Source organism: Scomber japonicus, chromosome 13 (assembly GCF_027409825.1).
Source record: "Scomber japonicus isolate fScoJap1 chromosome 13, fScoJap1.pri, whole genome shotgun sequence".
Taxonomy (NCBI): domain Eukaryota; kingdom Metazoa; phylum Chordata; class Actinopteri; order Scombriformes; family Scombridae; genus Scomber; species Scomber japonicus.
In genome coordinates this window covers 18,449,116-18,462,844 of record NC_070590.1, presented here as the reverse complement: position 1 = coordinate 18,462,844, position 13,729 = coordinate 18,449,116, and the positions used below count along the sequence as shown (strand labels likewise).

Sequence of the window (13,729 nt, the reverse complement as noted above, 5' to 3'; positions counted from 1 at the left end):
GGTTTACCCTTAGGTGATCAATAAAATAATCTATCTAGCTTTGAGCTTTGATTGGCTAGGAGTACAATATGTTTGGATGAATCATTAAAGCAAATCCCCTCCTTGTAAACCCTATCTCTTTTCCCTCCTCTCTGCATGAAAATGAATAAGTGGGATATCAAATTCAATGAACAATGTATCTCCTTTCATCTTCCAACCAATCAACTGCTCCTGCTTGCCACATCAGTCTTGCTCTGCTGAACCATGATGTGAAAACATTAAGTTTTGGTGAGTGACAGCAGCTAGGACACCAGATGTTGACTTTTAACAATGACTGGTGCAACTCCCTGCTACTTTCACTGCTGCCTATTACTTTGATGTTTCAGTAGGAGCAGAGCAACAAATTCAGTCAATGAGAGCTTGTAGAGTGTGTGAATACTCCGAAATCCAGACTCAAACTTGTGACTGAAATGTATTTCTGTCTATCCTTTGTTTACAGTAATGTATGCCTTGCCTATCTTTCTTTCTCACGTCTGTGCACTTTGACTTGAGAACATTATCTAGTAGCACTTTTACTGCTAAATTCTGTGAGATGGACATGTTATTTCAAAACCAAGAGATTTATTCCAAGTAGTATAAAGAGCTTCCTAGACTGCACACTGCACACCAGGGTGTGCTGGGCCGCAGTAAATCTGGTCCAAAACCACAGAGCTGAATTTGGGCCATATGCACCAGAAATGTTGGTTCTCCAAAACTGACATAAAATCTGACACATCTTTACTCTAAAAGTTAAATCACTTACAACAGCAAGACAGAATACAGGCTAAATCAGATGATTTAGTTAACCTCAGCCAACACCTATCACCCAGGCCAAATGCCTGTAAATGTACTCAGTGTGAGGTTAAAACAACACACAGCAACTACTGTTTCATGTCAGAAAGATTCATTTTGGAGTCCTTACGTGACTCCAACACAAACACCTTATGCGTGATCTGAATGCAAGACATTATAAAAACTTTGTGTCGTAGTCTTTACAACAGCTTTGTCAAAATTGTAGGGTGGGAATACTGAAAGGCACAGTGACAGGCTAGATGAAAAATCCCTTTCCTTTAGCACGGCTGGTCAGACAAGGATAGACCACCCTGAAGCAGCTGAAAGTTTCTTGAAGCAAAAGTTGAAAAGACCAACATTTGAAACCAGCACATCTTTTCAAGGATATTTTAAATCCAGAGTTTAGGGAAATAATCAACGTTTAGAGCAATAATCAAAGCCATAATTGATGAACACCCCCACTCTTAGATTACCTGATCACCCAAATTGTCCACCTCTCCCTTCAAACAAGCAGTGTTTTACCAGTTTGAAGGGTAGGACACTCCTAGTGTTGTGTTTAAGGACCATCTTAAACACAGCAACCTAAAATCTTAGCCAGCTTTTTGTCTGGACCACAGCACTGAAACAACTATACACAAGGTTATGAATGACTTGCTTCTACTTGACCTGAGTGCTGCATCCAACACTATCCGATCGCACTACCCTCTTAGAGCGCCTCCACACCACCACTGAACCATTGGACTCTGCACTTAAGTGATTTCATTCAGGCCTTTCCAGTAGGCTTAGTATGTCTCATTGGGATGATACACATAGAGATCACTCCCTGTAAACTAAGGTGTTCTGCAATGATCCATTCTCAGCCCCATTCTGTTTACCCTCTACATGCTCCCCCTTAGGAGATGGGCAAGTGATGTGTTTCCATTACTATGCTAATGATAATCAGCTGTACATCAAAACTGCCCACCTCAGCATCTGTCTTAGGGGAGACGACAGCCTGAACGTGCACACATTTCTTACAATTAAACACCACATTCAGTCATCCCCCATACCTCATCTCACCCATGTCAACCAGGACATCCCCCTTTCCTCTTCAGTCAGTAATCTCGGTGTCATGTTTGAACCTCAACTGACTTTTAATGACCATATATGCATGCAAAAACATGTCTAAACTCTTCCCCTCTCTAACGCTGTCAGATGCAGAAAAACACGCCCATGCCTTTATCTTCCCAAGACTGGACTACTGCAATGTGGTCTTCATAGAGATCCCTAACAGGAGCACCAAGAAGCTCCAGTACATTCAGAAAAGCACTGCCAGGATCCAGATGACAGCATGAAAACACAAACATATAACACCAATTTTGTTTTCATTGCACTGGCTCTCTGTCTCCTTCAGAATTGATTACAAGTCCTGCTAGGTTGCTACTCAAAGAAAAGTTCATTAACAGATATATGTCCCCCTACCCACAGGAAATGATCATACCACAAACCCCCAGCCACACCCTCAGATCTGCCAGCAGCTTGCTCCTCCGGGCCCCCACTACTAAGCTCCGCACTGTGGGGGATTGAGCCTTCTGCTCTGATGCACTACGCTCGTGAAACAGCCTTCCTAACCATCTGATGGTAGCACAGACCCTAGTCACTTTTAAAAAAGGCTTAAAAACCATTCTACTCAGCACAACTTTTTTCATCTTAACTCTCATGACCATGTTGTGTGTTCTATGTTATTAATGCTGTAGCAATTTGAGTTTGACAATCAATTAAAAGTGCCATACAAATTAAATGTAATCTTAGTTTTCATTTATCATCATGAATGGAAAAACCTTGGTATATATTAAAATGTGACATTCAAAAGAGTCCAATTTTGCGGAAAATATTGATGAATTAGATCTTGGCCCATTAGAAAACTTCTAAAAAAAATTAAATCCACACTGATCTGTTTCTCAACCTAAAAGGAAAAAAGATTGAGGTTTATTCCTCGTTTCAAGGCTGCTTATTAAATTAAGATTCTGCTTGTCCTGCATTGAAGGGTTCACTGAGTGCAATAGGCTAACAGCAGACAAACCTCCAGAGTGTGTCGGAAGATAGTGCTTCTGTTGAGGGAAAAACACAGGAGTTTGGGAAAGTTAATAATCGGGCAATATAAATCAATTTTTCTTATGTCTATTGATATTCTATTCCAGCTTTTTCATGTCCTCTGTGATCACCTCTGCATTCTTTGTCATCACTCCTTCATTCACTTTGGTCCTGTCGTCCCTGTGGTTCAAGATTTGTTCAGCTCATCAAAACAAATCACAGCAGTTGCCCATGCAAATAGTTAAGTTATTTCCACTCCTGTAGTGCTTCCAACGCTGTCTGAAAAACCACAGCCAGCAACCACAAACACACTTGCACGCTCACATGCACGAAGGCCCACAGTGGAAATAAGTATCCGACTTTTCTGTGGTTTTTATCCCTAAACCCCTTACACCATGGTTTTATCCTTCGCCTCATTTAATGTCTGTACATGCATTTATTTAAATAATATACATCTAGTTTCATGTAATCAAAAATGTGTATATAATACAGAAATATGGCCCACTTCATCCCATTTACTAGTTACCAATCAAAAAGGAGGGAGAAAAGGGGAGAAATGGAGGTAAGTGTGGGAAGGTGAGAAGTAAGAGACTCTCGTAAAAGATTCCACTCTGGGGGAGTGGAAACTCTTTCACTTTTGTCTGGTGTTTCTCTAACCTTTAATAGACATCTCATGGTGAGAACTATCCTTATAAAAGCTGAAGTCCAAAGAAAAGACAATATGAGGTGCACACATGACAGAAATGCATCTGGGAGATGTAAAGAAAGTGTGAGACCTGATGTGGACCATATTGAATATAAAACGCTTTATGTAAGTCTATGCCATTTCTGTGATCTCATATGGACCAGGCAAGATCAGCCGTATTGTTTAATACTGTGTATTTTGGCACCGTAAACGCAACACCAGATCTGGAATACTAATGTCTCTCTGCCTCTGTCCCTCTGCTTCTCTCAGCATCTCTCCACATTTGAGTTCCTGAGGTGAGAAGGAAGAGGAGGAAGAGTGAAATGATTAAATGGATGATTCATTTGAGAAAACAAATATCTGTAGCTGCACTGTCTTTGACCCCTGAGAGGAAAATAAATAGTGTGGAGAGAGCTGAGACACAGACACAACACCAGGGGAGCAAAGTCAGCCAGATAACAGCTAAGAGGCTGCTGCTGCTGCAACACACATGCACAAACACACACATCACCACACACAAACTGTAAGTCATGCCCTAGAGCAGTGCAAAAAAAGATAACAAAGAAAAAATTGAATTGCTAAATCATTCACATCTTTTAACACACTTGAGTACAAACTCAATGTTCAGAGAGATATGTCTTGGTGACAACCCGCTGTGGCTTCAAATCTAATATCTATCTCTGTGAAACCGAAATGACAGAATCTGATACACTGGGAAACAAGCACTCACACCACCCTTCACCCCTAACTTATCGACCACCTGCTGTCCCTAACTGCAGAACCCCTCCAAAAGCAAATACAATCTAGAGAAACACAGGAAGCATACTAATTTACACCAACTTAACTCAATGTGTCACGAAATTAGATTAGTGTGACCTAATGAACTGTGGAGAGCCTCAGGATCACCTGCCACTCGAATTTGTGAACTTTTTATGTGTGCACTCCAGCACAATATGTGGCTGCATGTGTGTGTAGGCCTGTGGGTTTGCTCCTTTCACTCCCAAACTCCAGCAGAGGGGTGAGAAGGTGGATTCAAGCAATAAGAGATGACACTTTGACAAAATAAAGGCCCAGACACAGATAGAGAGGACGTCTGGACAACTGATAAATTTGAAAAGAAACACAGTGCAAAGCAACCCAGGAGAGCTGGACAAAAGAGATAGGAAGGAGGGAAGAGACAAATGGAAGAAAGTGTGCATGTGTGTGTGTGTGTATATGCCTATGGTTTTGTCTGTGGCTTGTATGGAGGATCCTGTGCCTGCAGCTGTTTGATATCTGTGTTCCACCAGACCAGAGGAGGTAACTCCATTATTTCTCACTGGTGCTAAATGTGTCTATCTTGTCAGCCTCAGACTGCACAGAGAAACCCACTGCACCAAAGACAAACTTTGCAATTCGTCTATCTCTACTCCTTTATCAATTACTGAGTGATTAATTTGCTGACATTCAGGAACTCTGATGTAATTAGTTGAGAACTAATCTGCAACAATTTCAATAATGGTTCTGGATTTGGCTACTCTGTTTTATAGCTCTGTAAACGGAATATCTTTGGTCTATCCATCATACGTTGGAGAAACAAACAATTCTAAACTGGGCTCTACAAAATTTTAATGGACTTGTTCTAAATTTTATGACATTTTATTGTTTTATTTTTTATAGACAGGATAATTAATTAGTAATCTTAAATAGTCCTTACTTGCAGTGATACTACTTATTTTTTCCATAAAAGGAAAAGTGGAGTGATGCCTTGAAAATGGTTCAGTAATACAGAGGTTGTATTGAGGTAACATTTCATTATTTTTAATTTCACTTTATCTTTTCTTTATCTTTTTGCACATATTTTCTGTCACTGCACCACGACAGAATAAAATTATACATTTTTAAGTGCTGAGAGCAACTGAGCCACAACAACAAGAAACACAGAACAAAGAAAGAAATTGTTTCCATACATGATATTCTCATTTACTGATGGGAGACTGATTTCTTTGGCAGAATAGCAGAAGTAAAGATAACGTTGACCAGTACAGGAGACATAGGGGTAAAAGCCTTTTGAAATGTCAGTTTTAAAAAAAGCAGGAAAAAAATGGAAAGAATGGAAAGCGAGATATTCACCACCAGATTAGATGAAGAAATGAAATAGAAACCAGTTAAATGGCAGAAAGAAAAGAAAACCCCTTGCTGCCATATGGTACAGAGTATTGGGCTTAATGAGGCATGAGGCCATCCTCTCCACAGAGGCATCAGCTAGTCAGATCACACATGAATGAACACTCTGATAGGTTTAAAACACAGCATATGCCAAAAGCTAGTGATATGGAACCAAACTACTGCTACTGATGAAAAAAGAAAAAACCTACCAAACCTGGACCAGAACCTCCCATCAAAGAGCTGAAAATACTCTTGCAAAGAAGTTGTTTTTCAGTCCTGATACTGTAGATTTGGCAACACCTGTGGTTATGGAGGTTGAAACCAGTAAGTTTTGTTACAACTGACTGACACATACTGTACTGTATACAAGCAAACCCACCTCAGTTAGAAATGCATTGCAGCCAAACAAACTCTGGGCTTATAGGACTGTTTGTACAAGCTGCTTTAAGTAACAAAGTCTGCACGCAGCAGCTTTCATCTTCTCTCATCACAGCCTGTACATGCATCATTTTCTGTGAATCACTTGGAATTAAACAGTCCAATACGTTCTGGCTTTTCTTCATAACTTCAGTTAAACCATTACACGTCTACTGTATTGCCAAGATCTCTGTTTCTCTGCACGTCTGCTGCTTGCGCTCTCTTTTTTTTCCCCTTGCTCTACCTTTTCTCTAATCCATCTACCTATACTACTTGCCTGAAAGAATATGATTGATAGAAATAAAATAAGAATGTTGTGATTGTACAGTTCCAGTCAAAAGTTTGGATGCATTTTCTCATTCAAGGGTGTCCAAACTTTTGACTGGTACTGTATACAGTAACACAATTTCTACTAATAGTCAGTTACAGAGTGAAGATGGTGTAAATACTAGCCATAATACAGGTCAATCAAATAGGGTATTTCACGATTATAACATTCTGAGGAGTTCAAATCTTCTGTTGTTCTAAGACAGACATTACCACCATAACATTAACAAATAAAGCCCACCTCATTATGTACAACGTTTAGGAACATGAGTGTAAAATCAAGAGGATTACATTCATGGCATCTGAGCCTCCAGTAGCAAACAGGTGATGAATCCACAGTAAGTGTTGATGGATATTATGAGAATAGCTTGCATAGCAGACACATCATCCTGATCCCTCGTCACACACATCCTGTCAACATCGCCGGCAGCTGAGACGTGTGAGTGTGTGAGCGGACGAGAGAGAGTGGGAGGAAGAGACAAATACAGAACGAGAGAGAGAGAGTAAGCATGTCCGAACAGGGTCCAGCTGTTCACAGCATGAAATGATTCACAGAATCTTCGATCTTGCTGATGTCTGTTTGTGTGTGAACCTCAGCGTTTTTTCATCACTGATCACCTGTTAGATGCAACTGAGGCATGTGGTGACAGTGATCGTGACGACCTGCAGCTTTTCTTCACGCACCTATTGATCCTAACAAATTAAACAGACTGACAGATTCATTAACAGACTATGGTCATATCAAAGCACAGCTGCCACTGTGCAAGAACAAGCACAGTGAAAGATATCAAGCGCACAATAAATTTTATACCTCCCCAACATTTTCAAGCTTAATAAAAACTAGAGTGTGTGTTGTGAGTCTGGGCTGGAGGAGAGCGTGCAAGCTCCAAGTGGAAGCTGTGGTTTGGTCTTGCTCGGGTTTCCACAGGGGTCGGATTCAGTGCGACACCAGCAGGAGACTGGTCCAGCGTTACAAGAAGCTTAAGCTGAACACCTTCCTGCTTTAGAGTGTCACCACATGCCTCTGGCTCCATGGGTTTATCAAATGGAATTAGTCTCAGTGTGCATGTGTGTGTGTATGTTTTAAATACGATTAGTCTGTCCTTATAGAGCTATATAGAGTTTAGCTATGGGATACCTGACTTTGGACTTCACACCAAATGGACTGATTACTCTGACAGACAGACATGCTGTGTTTATTTAAGTGGTTTTACAGGAAGTTCTGGGGGACTAACTCCACCTAAAAAAGAAACCTGTCTCCTTCCCTATATGTTTTTGTACTATTTCAGTCACCATCACACCAAGCTCAGATGTTCTTGTGTGACTTTTTCTTCATCGTTGCCTTGCTGCCCACAAGGTGCTCAGTAGGTGAGATACTGATAATGTGATCCAGAGCTAGACATTTGCACATTTGATCCTCCACATCTTAATACTGTCACAACTTAAAAACAGCAAACAGCTGTTTCATGATGTGCAATGTACTGAACCACTAGAAGGGCTTAAGTATTTTAGTAGTGTTTGAACTATATCTGTTCCGACTTCTTCTTTACTTTCCGCACAGCTGTCCCTCCCTCTCTGGTTTGCAAAGAACATTGTCAAAACTACGCACAAGCAATATTGCAGTTCTCATGTACTAGGCATTCTCCATCTCTTTGTACACCTCCCAGCTGAGCACATCTGTGTGTCTGTCTATGTGATTGAGTGTTGTTTAACAGGCTTGACCAGGAAACCACATGCTGAATATCACTGGGGAGATGCATCACCTGCTGAAAGTGAGTTCTTGGCTCGTACAGTGTTCACAAGTACACATACACAGATGTATGACATACAGGCTTGCACGTGTACACACACATAAACTCTATTTTCCTGCATACAGGCTCTGTTAGTGTTGCTTTCCATCTTGTTTTTTGTCCTCAACCATCTCAACTATTTAATTTCCCCCTTTAAAAGGACCAATTCTGTTTTATCCCATTTGGACAGATTTTTACTAGTTTCGTACAGCTTGGAGCTACCTATAGATGATTGTTGTTGCTGTCTTTGAGTCATTGCAAGAGCAAAAGTGTTGCTGCTTGTCAGATCAGCAGTGGCTTCCCAGGGGTCAGGTCATGCTGGAAGTGAGCACATGATTGGATTTGACAGATACTCTGCAAGGTACAACCCACACATGCAGGAAAAAGACTTCAGCAAGTAACATGCAAAGTTTTTAAGGTATGAAAACACTCCATTTAACAAAATGCTTGTCACTTTTCAACACCAGCCCCAATTGACACCGTTCTCATGACCTCTACCTTCACAGGATATGAACCTGAATCAGATGGATGTGCATGAACACACACACACACACAAATAGAGGCACCGTAAGCTCTCCTCCTGCCTGGTAAATACTTTAAGGAAGTGGGGAGAGGAAAGAGGAAAACAGGGAAACCAAGAAATAAATAACTCCTTTGTGTCGTGGCTACATAAACAGAACAGCACATTACAGATTGTGGTCGAACTGATAAGAAGCTTCCTACACACTATTGCTACATGTACAGTATGTGTGAGCGGGGAGTGAGATAAAGCAAGAGGGACATGATATAAAAGACATAAAGAGAGAGAAACAGAGCACATAGGGAAGAATGTGAAGAGATAAAGAGAGAGGATGAAAAGAGAGGTAGGAAATGAGGAAACCTGTAAGACTAGTTTTGGCGAAGAGGGGGAGAGAAGAAGAGAGAGAAACCATCCCTTATGTGTGTGTGTCCATTCCTTCCTACACTTCTTCTGATAACATATTTCCTTGTTTAGGTATTTCATATTTTCTGATTTCCCCCCATTTTTACAAAAAGTGTCCAAATTCCATAATCAGCCAGCCAGGCCAGTATAATAATTCCAAAAGACAAATAGTGATTGTTATCTATTGTAAATATTGGTACAATACTGAGAACATTTTGCCGTCGTCGCAACTCTGGAACGTGACGAAATCCCTCAACCTGATCGCCAAATAACATCATACAAAAATGTAAACAAAACCCACTGGCCCAGCTGACCCAGTCCTTCACTTTGTCATTATCTTGACAGAGTGGAATATCAAATACTCCACAATCTCGACAGCTAATTGGCAACCAAATGGAGAAAATACAGAAGAAATCTGCAGAAACATTCATTAGGCTATGATGTCAGGCTTAACATCATTTTTGAGTGTGTCCTACCCGAGTGGCCCCATATTCCATTGGCCCAGAAAAAAAGTTGACTCCAACTTCCATTATCCTGCAAATCGGAGAGATTCTTTAATCTTGGCTCAGTCGGAGCAGGCCTTGAGGAACGTGCCGGAATGAGCAAATCAAGCCTTATTCACTAACTCTGGCACACTGGAAAACCACCCGTGATGTCTGGCATGAAATTATGCCTGCACATTGTGCCAGAATAACTGCCGGCTAGGATTAGAAAACAAAAACGACTAGCAGTTGATTACAACTGTTGCAACAACTGGAATCTATGTCTAGGGGGTTAATTTAGTTGGTTGAGGGATGTAATAATTCAACAGAGCAGCCTAATTTACAGCAAATTACAGGGTTCAAGAAATCATCAACGGACAGCTTGTATCAGTGATTGTAAAGACACTTAAGAAATGAATCATGTTAAGGTTGTATGCATCAACATTTCTTCTGACCTTCTACTTTTTCCACAGCTCAATCATTCTCTCTGTATCTTATTTTATTTTACTTGCTCATATCTCATCACTAATATTCACTCCTATTCATGATTTTCCCTTACTTGCAGGATCAGGCCCATACTTCAATTTCCACACAATACCAACCAACCGTTTTATCCAAATGTTAAATCTGGTTTCAGTTCAGTTGGTATGTGTATTTGGGTCCACAAGCTTTTATTAGGACCACTGTACTTTTAAGTTCAGACACAAGGCTTTCCTAAAATGCTGAGAAACAGAAATGGTTCTTTTTTACTTCTCATCTGCTTCATGGCAGACGGGTAAAAACCAACCTGTAAAAACAGTTGGTCTACACGGGACATGATGCCAAGTTAAGACCTTGCTGGAAGACAAACAGCCAGTCATCCTTTTTCATTTGTCAGGAGAGGTCCTCCTTATACATGAGAGCTGCTGGAATCGAGATAAAAAGTAGGACAGCCGAGCTGCTGCAAGATAGTGTGCCGATACCACGGGCTCACCCTACATTGCTGGCTTGGTTACCATGACAACCCTTTGAGGTGAGCGAGAGGACATATACCAACACCAAGTAAATCTCCATCTCTAGCTTCAGGAATGCAGGTGAAGTCTCCCTCCCTGTCTTTCTCTGTTTCTTTTTCCCCTTTCATAAATCTTTACCCTCTAAATGAACACACTGAATAGCTGCGCTTCTCCTCTCGTAGCCCACTTTTTATGAATCATATCACAACATGTCAGTGCTTTCAAGTGCATTATCCCTCTGTGAAGGAAGAAGACTGCTTTTCACTTCATACATGACTTTGATTTCCAGACTCATTTATATTGATACATAAATCAGACTTTTGCCAGGGGAGTAATCAGAGAGGGCTTAAGAGGAGGGTGCGAGTGAAAAGAGAGTGAATGAAGAGATGAGAGGACAAGGGAGACAGTGAGTACTTGGTTTTGGCTGCATAAGTAGGACAATAGTGATGCAGCCAACACGCTGCAAGATTGAGCACCATGAGAATTAAAAATGGCAGCTCCCCTACAAAATAAAGAAGAATAGGACAGAGTTGGAGAAGACATAAGGATAAAAGAAGACTGAGAGGAAAAAGGGGGTAGGGGGCAGGAATGAAGACTTTCTTCTTCAGGGTTTCTCTTACCTCTAAGAAGCAGGTCCCATCTGGGGTGTTCTCTTTGATGGAGGCATTGTAGAAGTTTCTGGAGAACACAGGTGTGTTATCGTTAACATCCTGCAGCACAATGTCTACCTTTGCCGTGGATGACAGTGGCGGGCGGCCGCTATCCGTTGCAACAACTGTCACACTAGGTGCCGGCTCTGATTCGAAATCCAGAGAAGTCGCTGTGGTAATGATTCCTGTGACTGGGTCGATGGAAAACCAATCAGAGTGAGAGTTTTTGCCCTTGAGGAGGCTATATCGGACGTCCCCATTGGGGCCCTGGTCTTTGTCCCTGGCAGTAACTTGGAGAACAAAGGAGCCAGGATAGACAACCTCAGGAATGGTTTGTCTATAGGCCTGCTGGTCGAACAGAGGGGGGTTGTCATTAACATCAGTTACCTGGATAGTGAAAGATGACTCCGCCCTGAGGGGAGGCGTGCCAGAGTCTGTGGCCATCACCCTGAGGTCATACGAATCCCGTTCCTCTCTGTCCAACACCTGGTCTACATATATCAGGTAGATGATGCTGTCCTTGGTGGTAAGAGCAAACTTCCCATCACCCCCCTCAAGGGACACATTCACGTTGGCATACTCCCCATAGTCTGGGTCAGTGACAGATATCCGAGCTACATACTGCCCTGTTTGGGCCCCTTCGGATATCCTTGGAGAGCCATCCTCACTGAGGAAGATGATGGTCATGGTGGGCTGGTTGTCATTGTAGTCACGGACATGGATAGTCACAAATGCGTTGGTAACCTAAGAAGAAATAACAGTGCGTGATTTATAGTATTTAATGCTCATCCTTTAGTATCACATTATAGTAAGGACCACTTGGGTTATTGTATATTACCTCTGGGTGGCTGGCATTATCCCTGGCCTGAACCACCAGTTCATGGACCCTTTTTAGCTCATAGTCCAGGGGTCTATTAAGAGTGATGACCCCTGTCTTGATATCCATGACAAAGTATCGGTCAGGGTCACTCTGGCGCCGGTTGATTTCATAAAGCACTAGACCATTATCACCCTCATCCTCATCTGCCGCAAACACCTGCAAAGATAAGAAAGTGACACACTGAAATTCAAATTTCCCTTGTGACTCTTAATTTACAGATATGGATATAGGCATGAACTAAAGCAGAACAGTGAGAAAACTTGAGCTGACCTGTAGGATGCTGCTTCCTTGTGGGAGGCTTTCCGAAATAATTGCATGGTATCTGCTCTGGTTGAAGACTGGAGCGTGATCATTGATGTCAGTCACAGTCACTTCCAGGGTCATCGATCCCATCCTTCTGGGTGAGCCCCCATCAAAGGCCTCTACCACCAGGGTGTACAATGAACGTTTCTCTCTGTCCAGAAGTCCATTGACAACCAAGTCCAGATACAGCACTTTGTTCGTAGCTCTCTTGGTCTCCAGTCGGAATGCCTGGCCTACATTGCCCTCTCGAATAGTATAGCCTTGGGTGGTCAGCTGGTCCTCATCTGCATCAGTTGCAGGCTCCAAGGAAAACCTCGTCCCCACAGCTGTGTGCTCAGGAATTTTAAGAACAGCTTTCTTTTTGGGGAACACAGGTGCATGGTCATTGATGTCATTGACAGTGATTGACACCTCAATTGTGAAGCCCTTCATTGTCACAGCAATGAAGCTATAGTGGTCTCTCTGCTCACGGTCCAGACGACGTGCAGTGGTAATGATGCCTGTGGTCTCATCAATGTTGAGATCATTGCCAACACCTTTGCCCTCATGGTCTGAGATAAAGTAAAGATTTGCAGTTTGATCCGGCGGTAACCCGGCACTGATGTCACCAACAATGGTCCCCGCAGGCTGCTCTTCATCCAGCTGCAGTTCCAGTGCTCCAAGGACAGTTGTAGACTGAACAAAAACAAGGACTATGCACACATAAAAAAATAGCTTCGACTTCCAGACACTTAAGCACAAAGAGGGTCCGCCGACCCAAGCCCTCCGTCTTGACCCTTTACTTGTTATTGACATGGCTGTGTTCTGCTACACCTTGGGAAAAAAAGAAAGAAAGACAAAAATGTCAGCCTGAGAAAAGACTTACTTCTACAAGTGCAGATATATTTTACAATATGTGAATTGAGCAATTAAACATATTTTTTCATTCCATATTTGAAAACATCTTGAAGTTCACTTGCTCTCTAAGCACAAAATGAAAACAACTTCTTCTTTTTTTTAAAGTGGAGTATGTATCTTAAATCCTTGCATGACAACGTGCTAACACTTTTACAATCCAGAACCTATATTAAAGACACTGCCTGATGAATTTCAACTTTTTTTCCCTATAAAATGAAATATTTTGGAAAGAACTCTTCAGCTGGATCAAGGAAGATTTGAAAGAGCATGAAAATGGAAGTTTGAATCTGTCCAGGATCCACATAGGCTTGAACAACACTGAGGACAGAATCATAAACTATATTTATCTGAAG

The 13,729-nt window shown here is 41.7% G+C and overlaps 1 protein-coding gene across 1 annotated transcript in view; it reads right to left on the bottom strand.

Annotated features, from left to right (window-relative positions):
• dchs1b (dachsous cadherin-related 1b) overlaps positions 1-13,729 on the bottom strand; it is an 80,816-nt gene that overhangs the window by 52,906 nt on the left and 14,181 nt on the right. Inside the window, exons 2-4 of the mRNA XM_053331371.1 lie at positions 12,447-13,292; positions 12,135-12,332; positions 11,267-12,040 (exon numbers count right to left, since the gene is read on the bottom strand). Of these exons, the coding sequence (XP_053187346.1) occupies positions 11,267-12,040; positions 12,135-12,332; positions 12,447-13,274 (1,800 nt within the window). The 5' untranslated portion in view covers positions 13,275-13,292. The remainder of the gene's footprint in view (positions 1-11,266; positions 12,041-12,134; positions 12,333-12,446; positions 13,293-13,729) is intronic.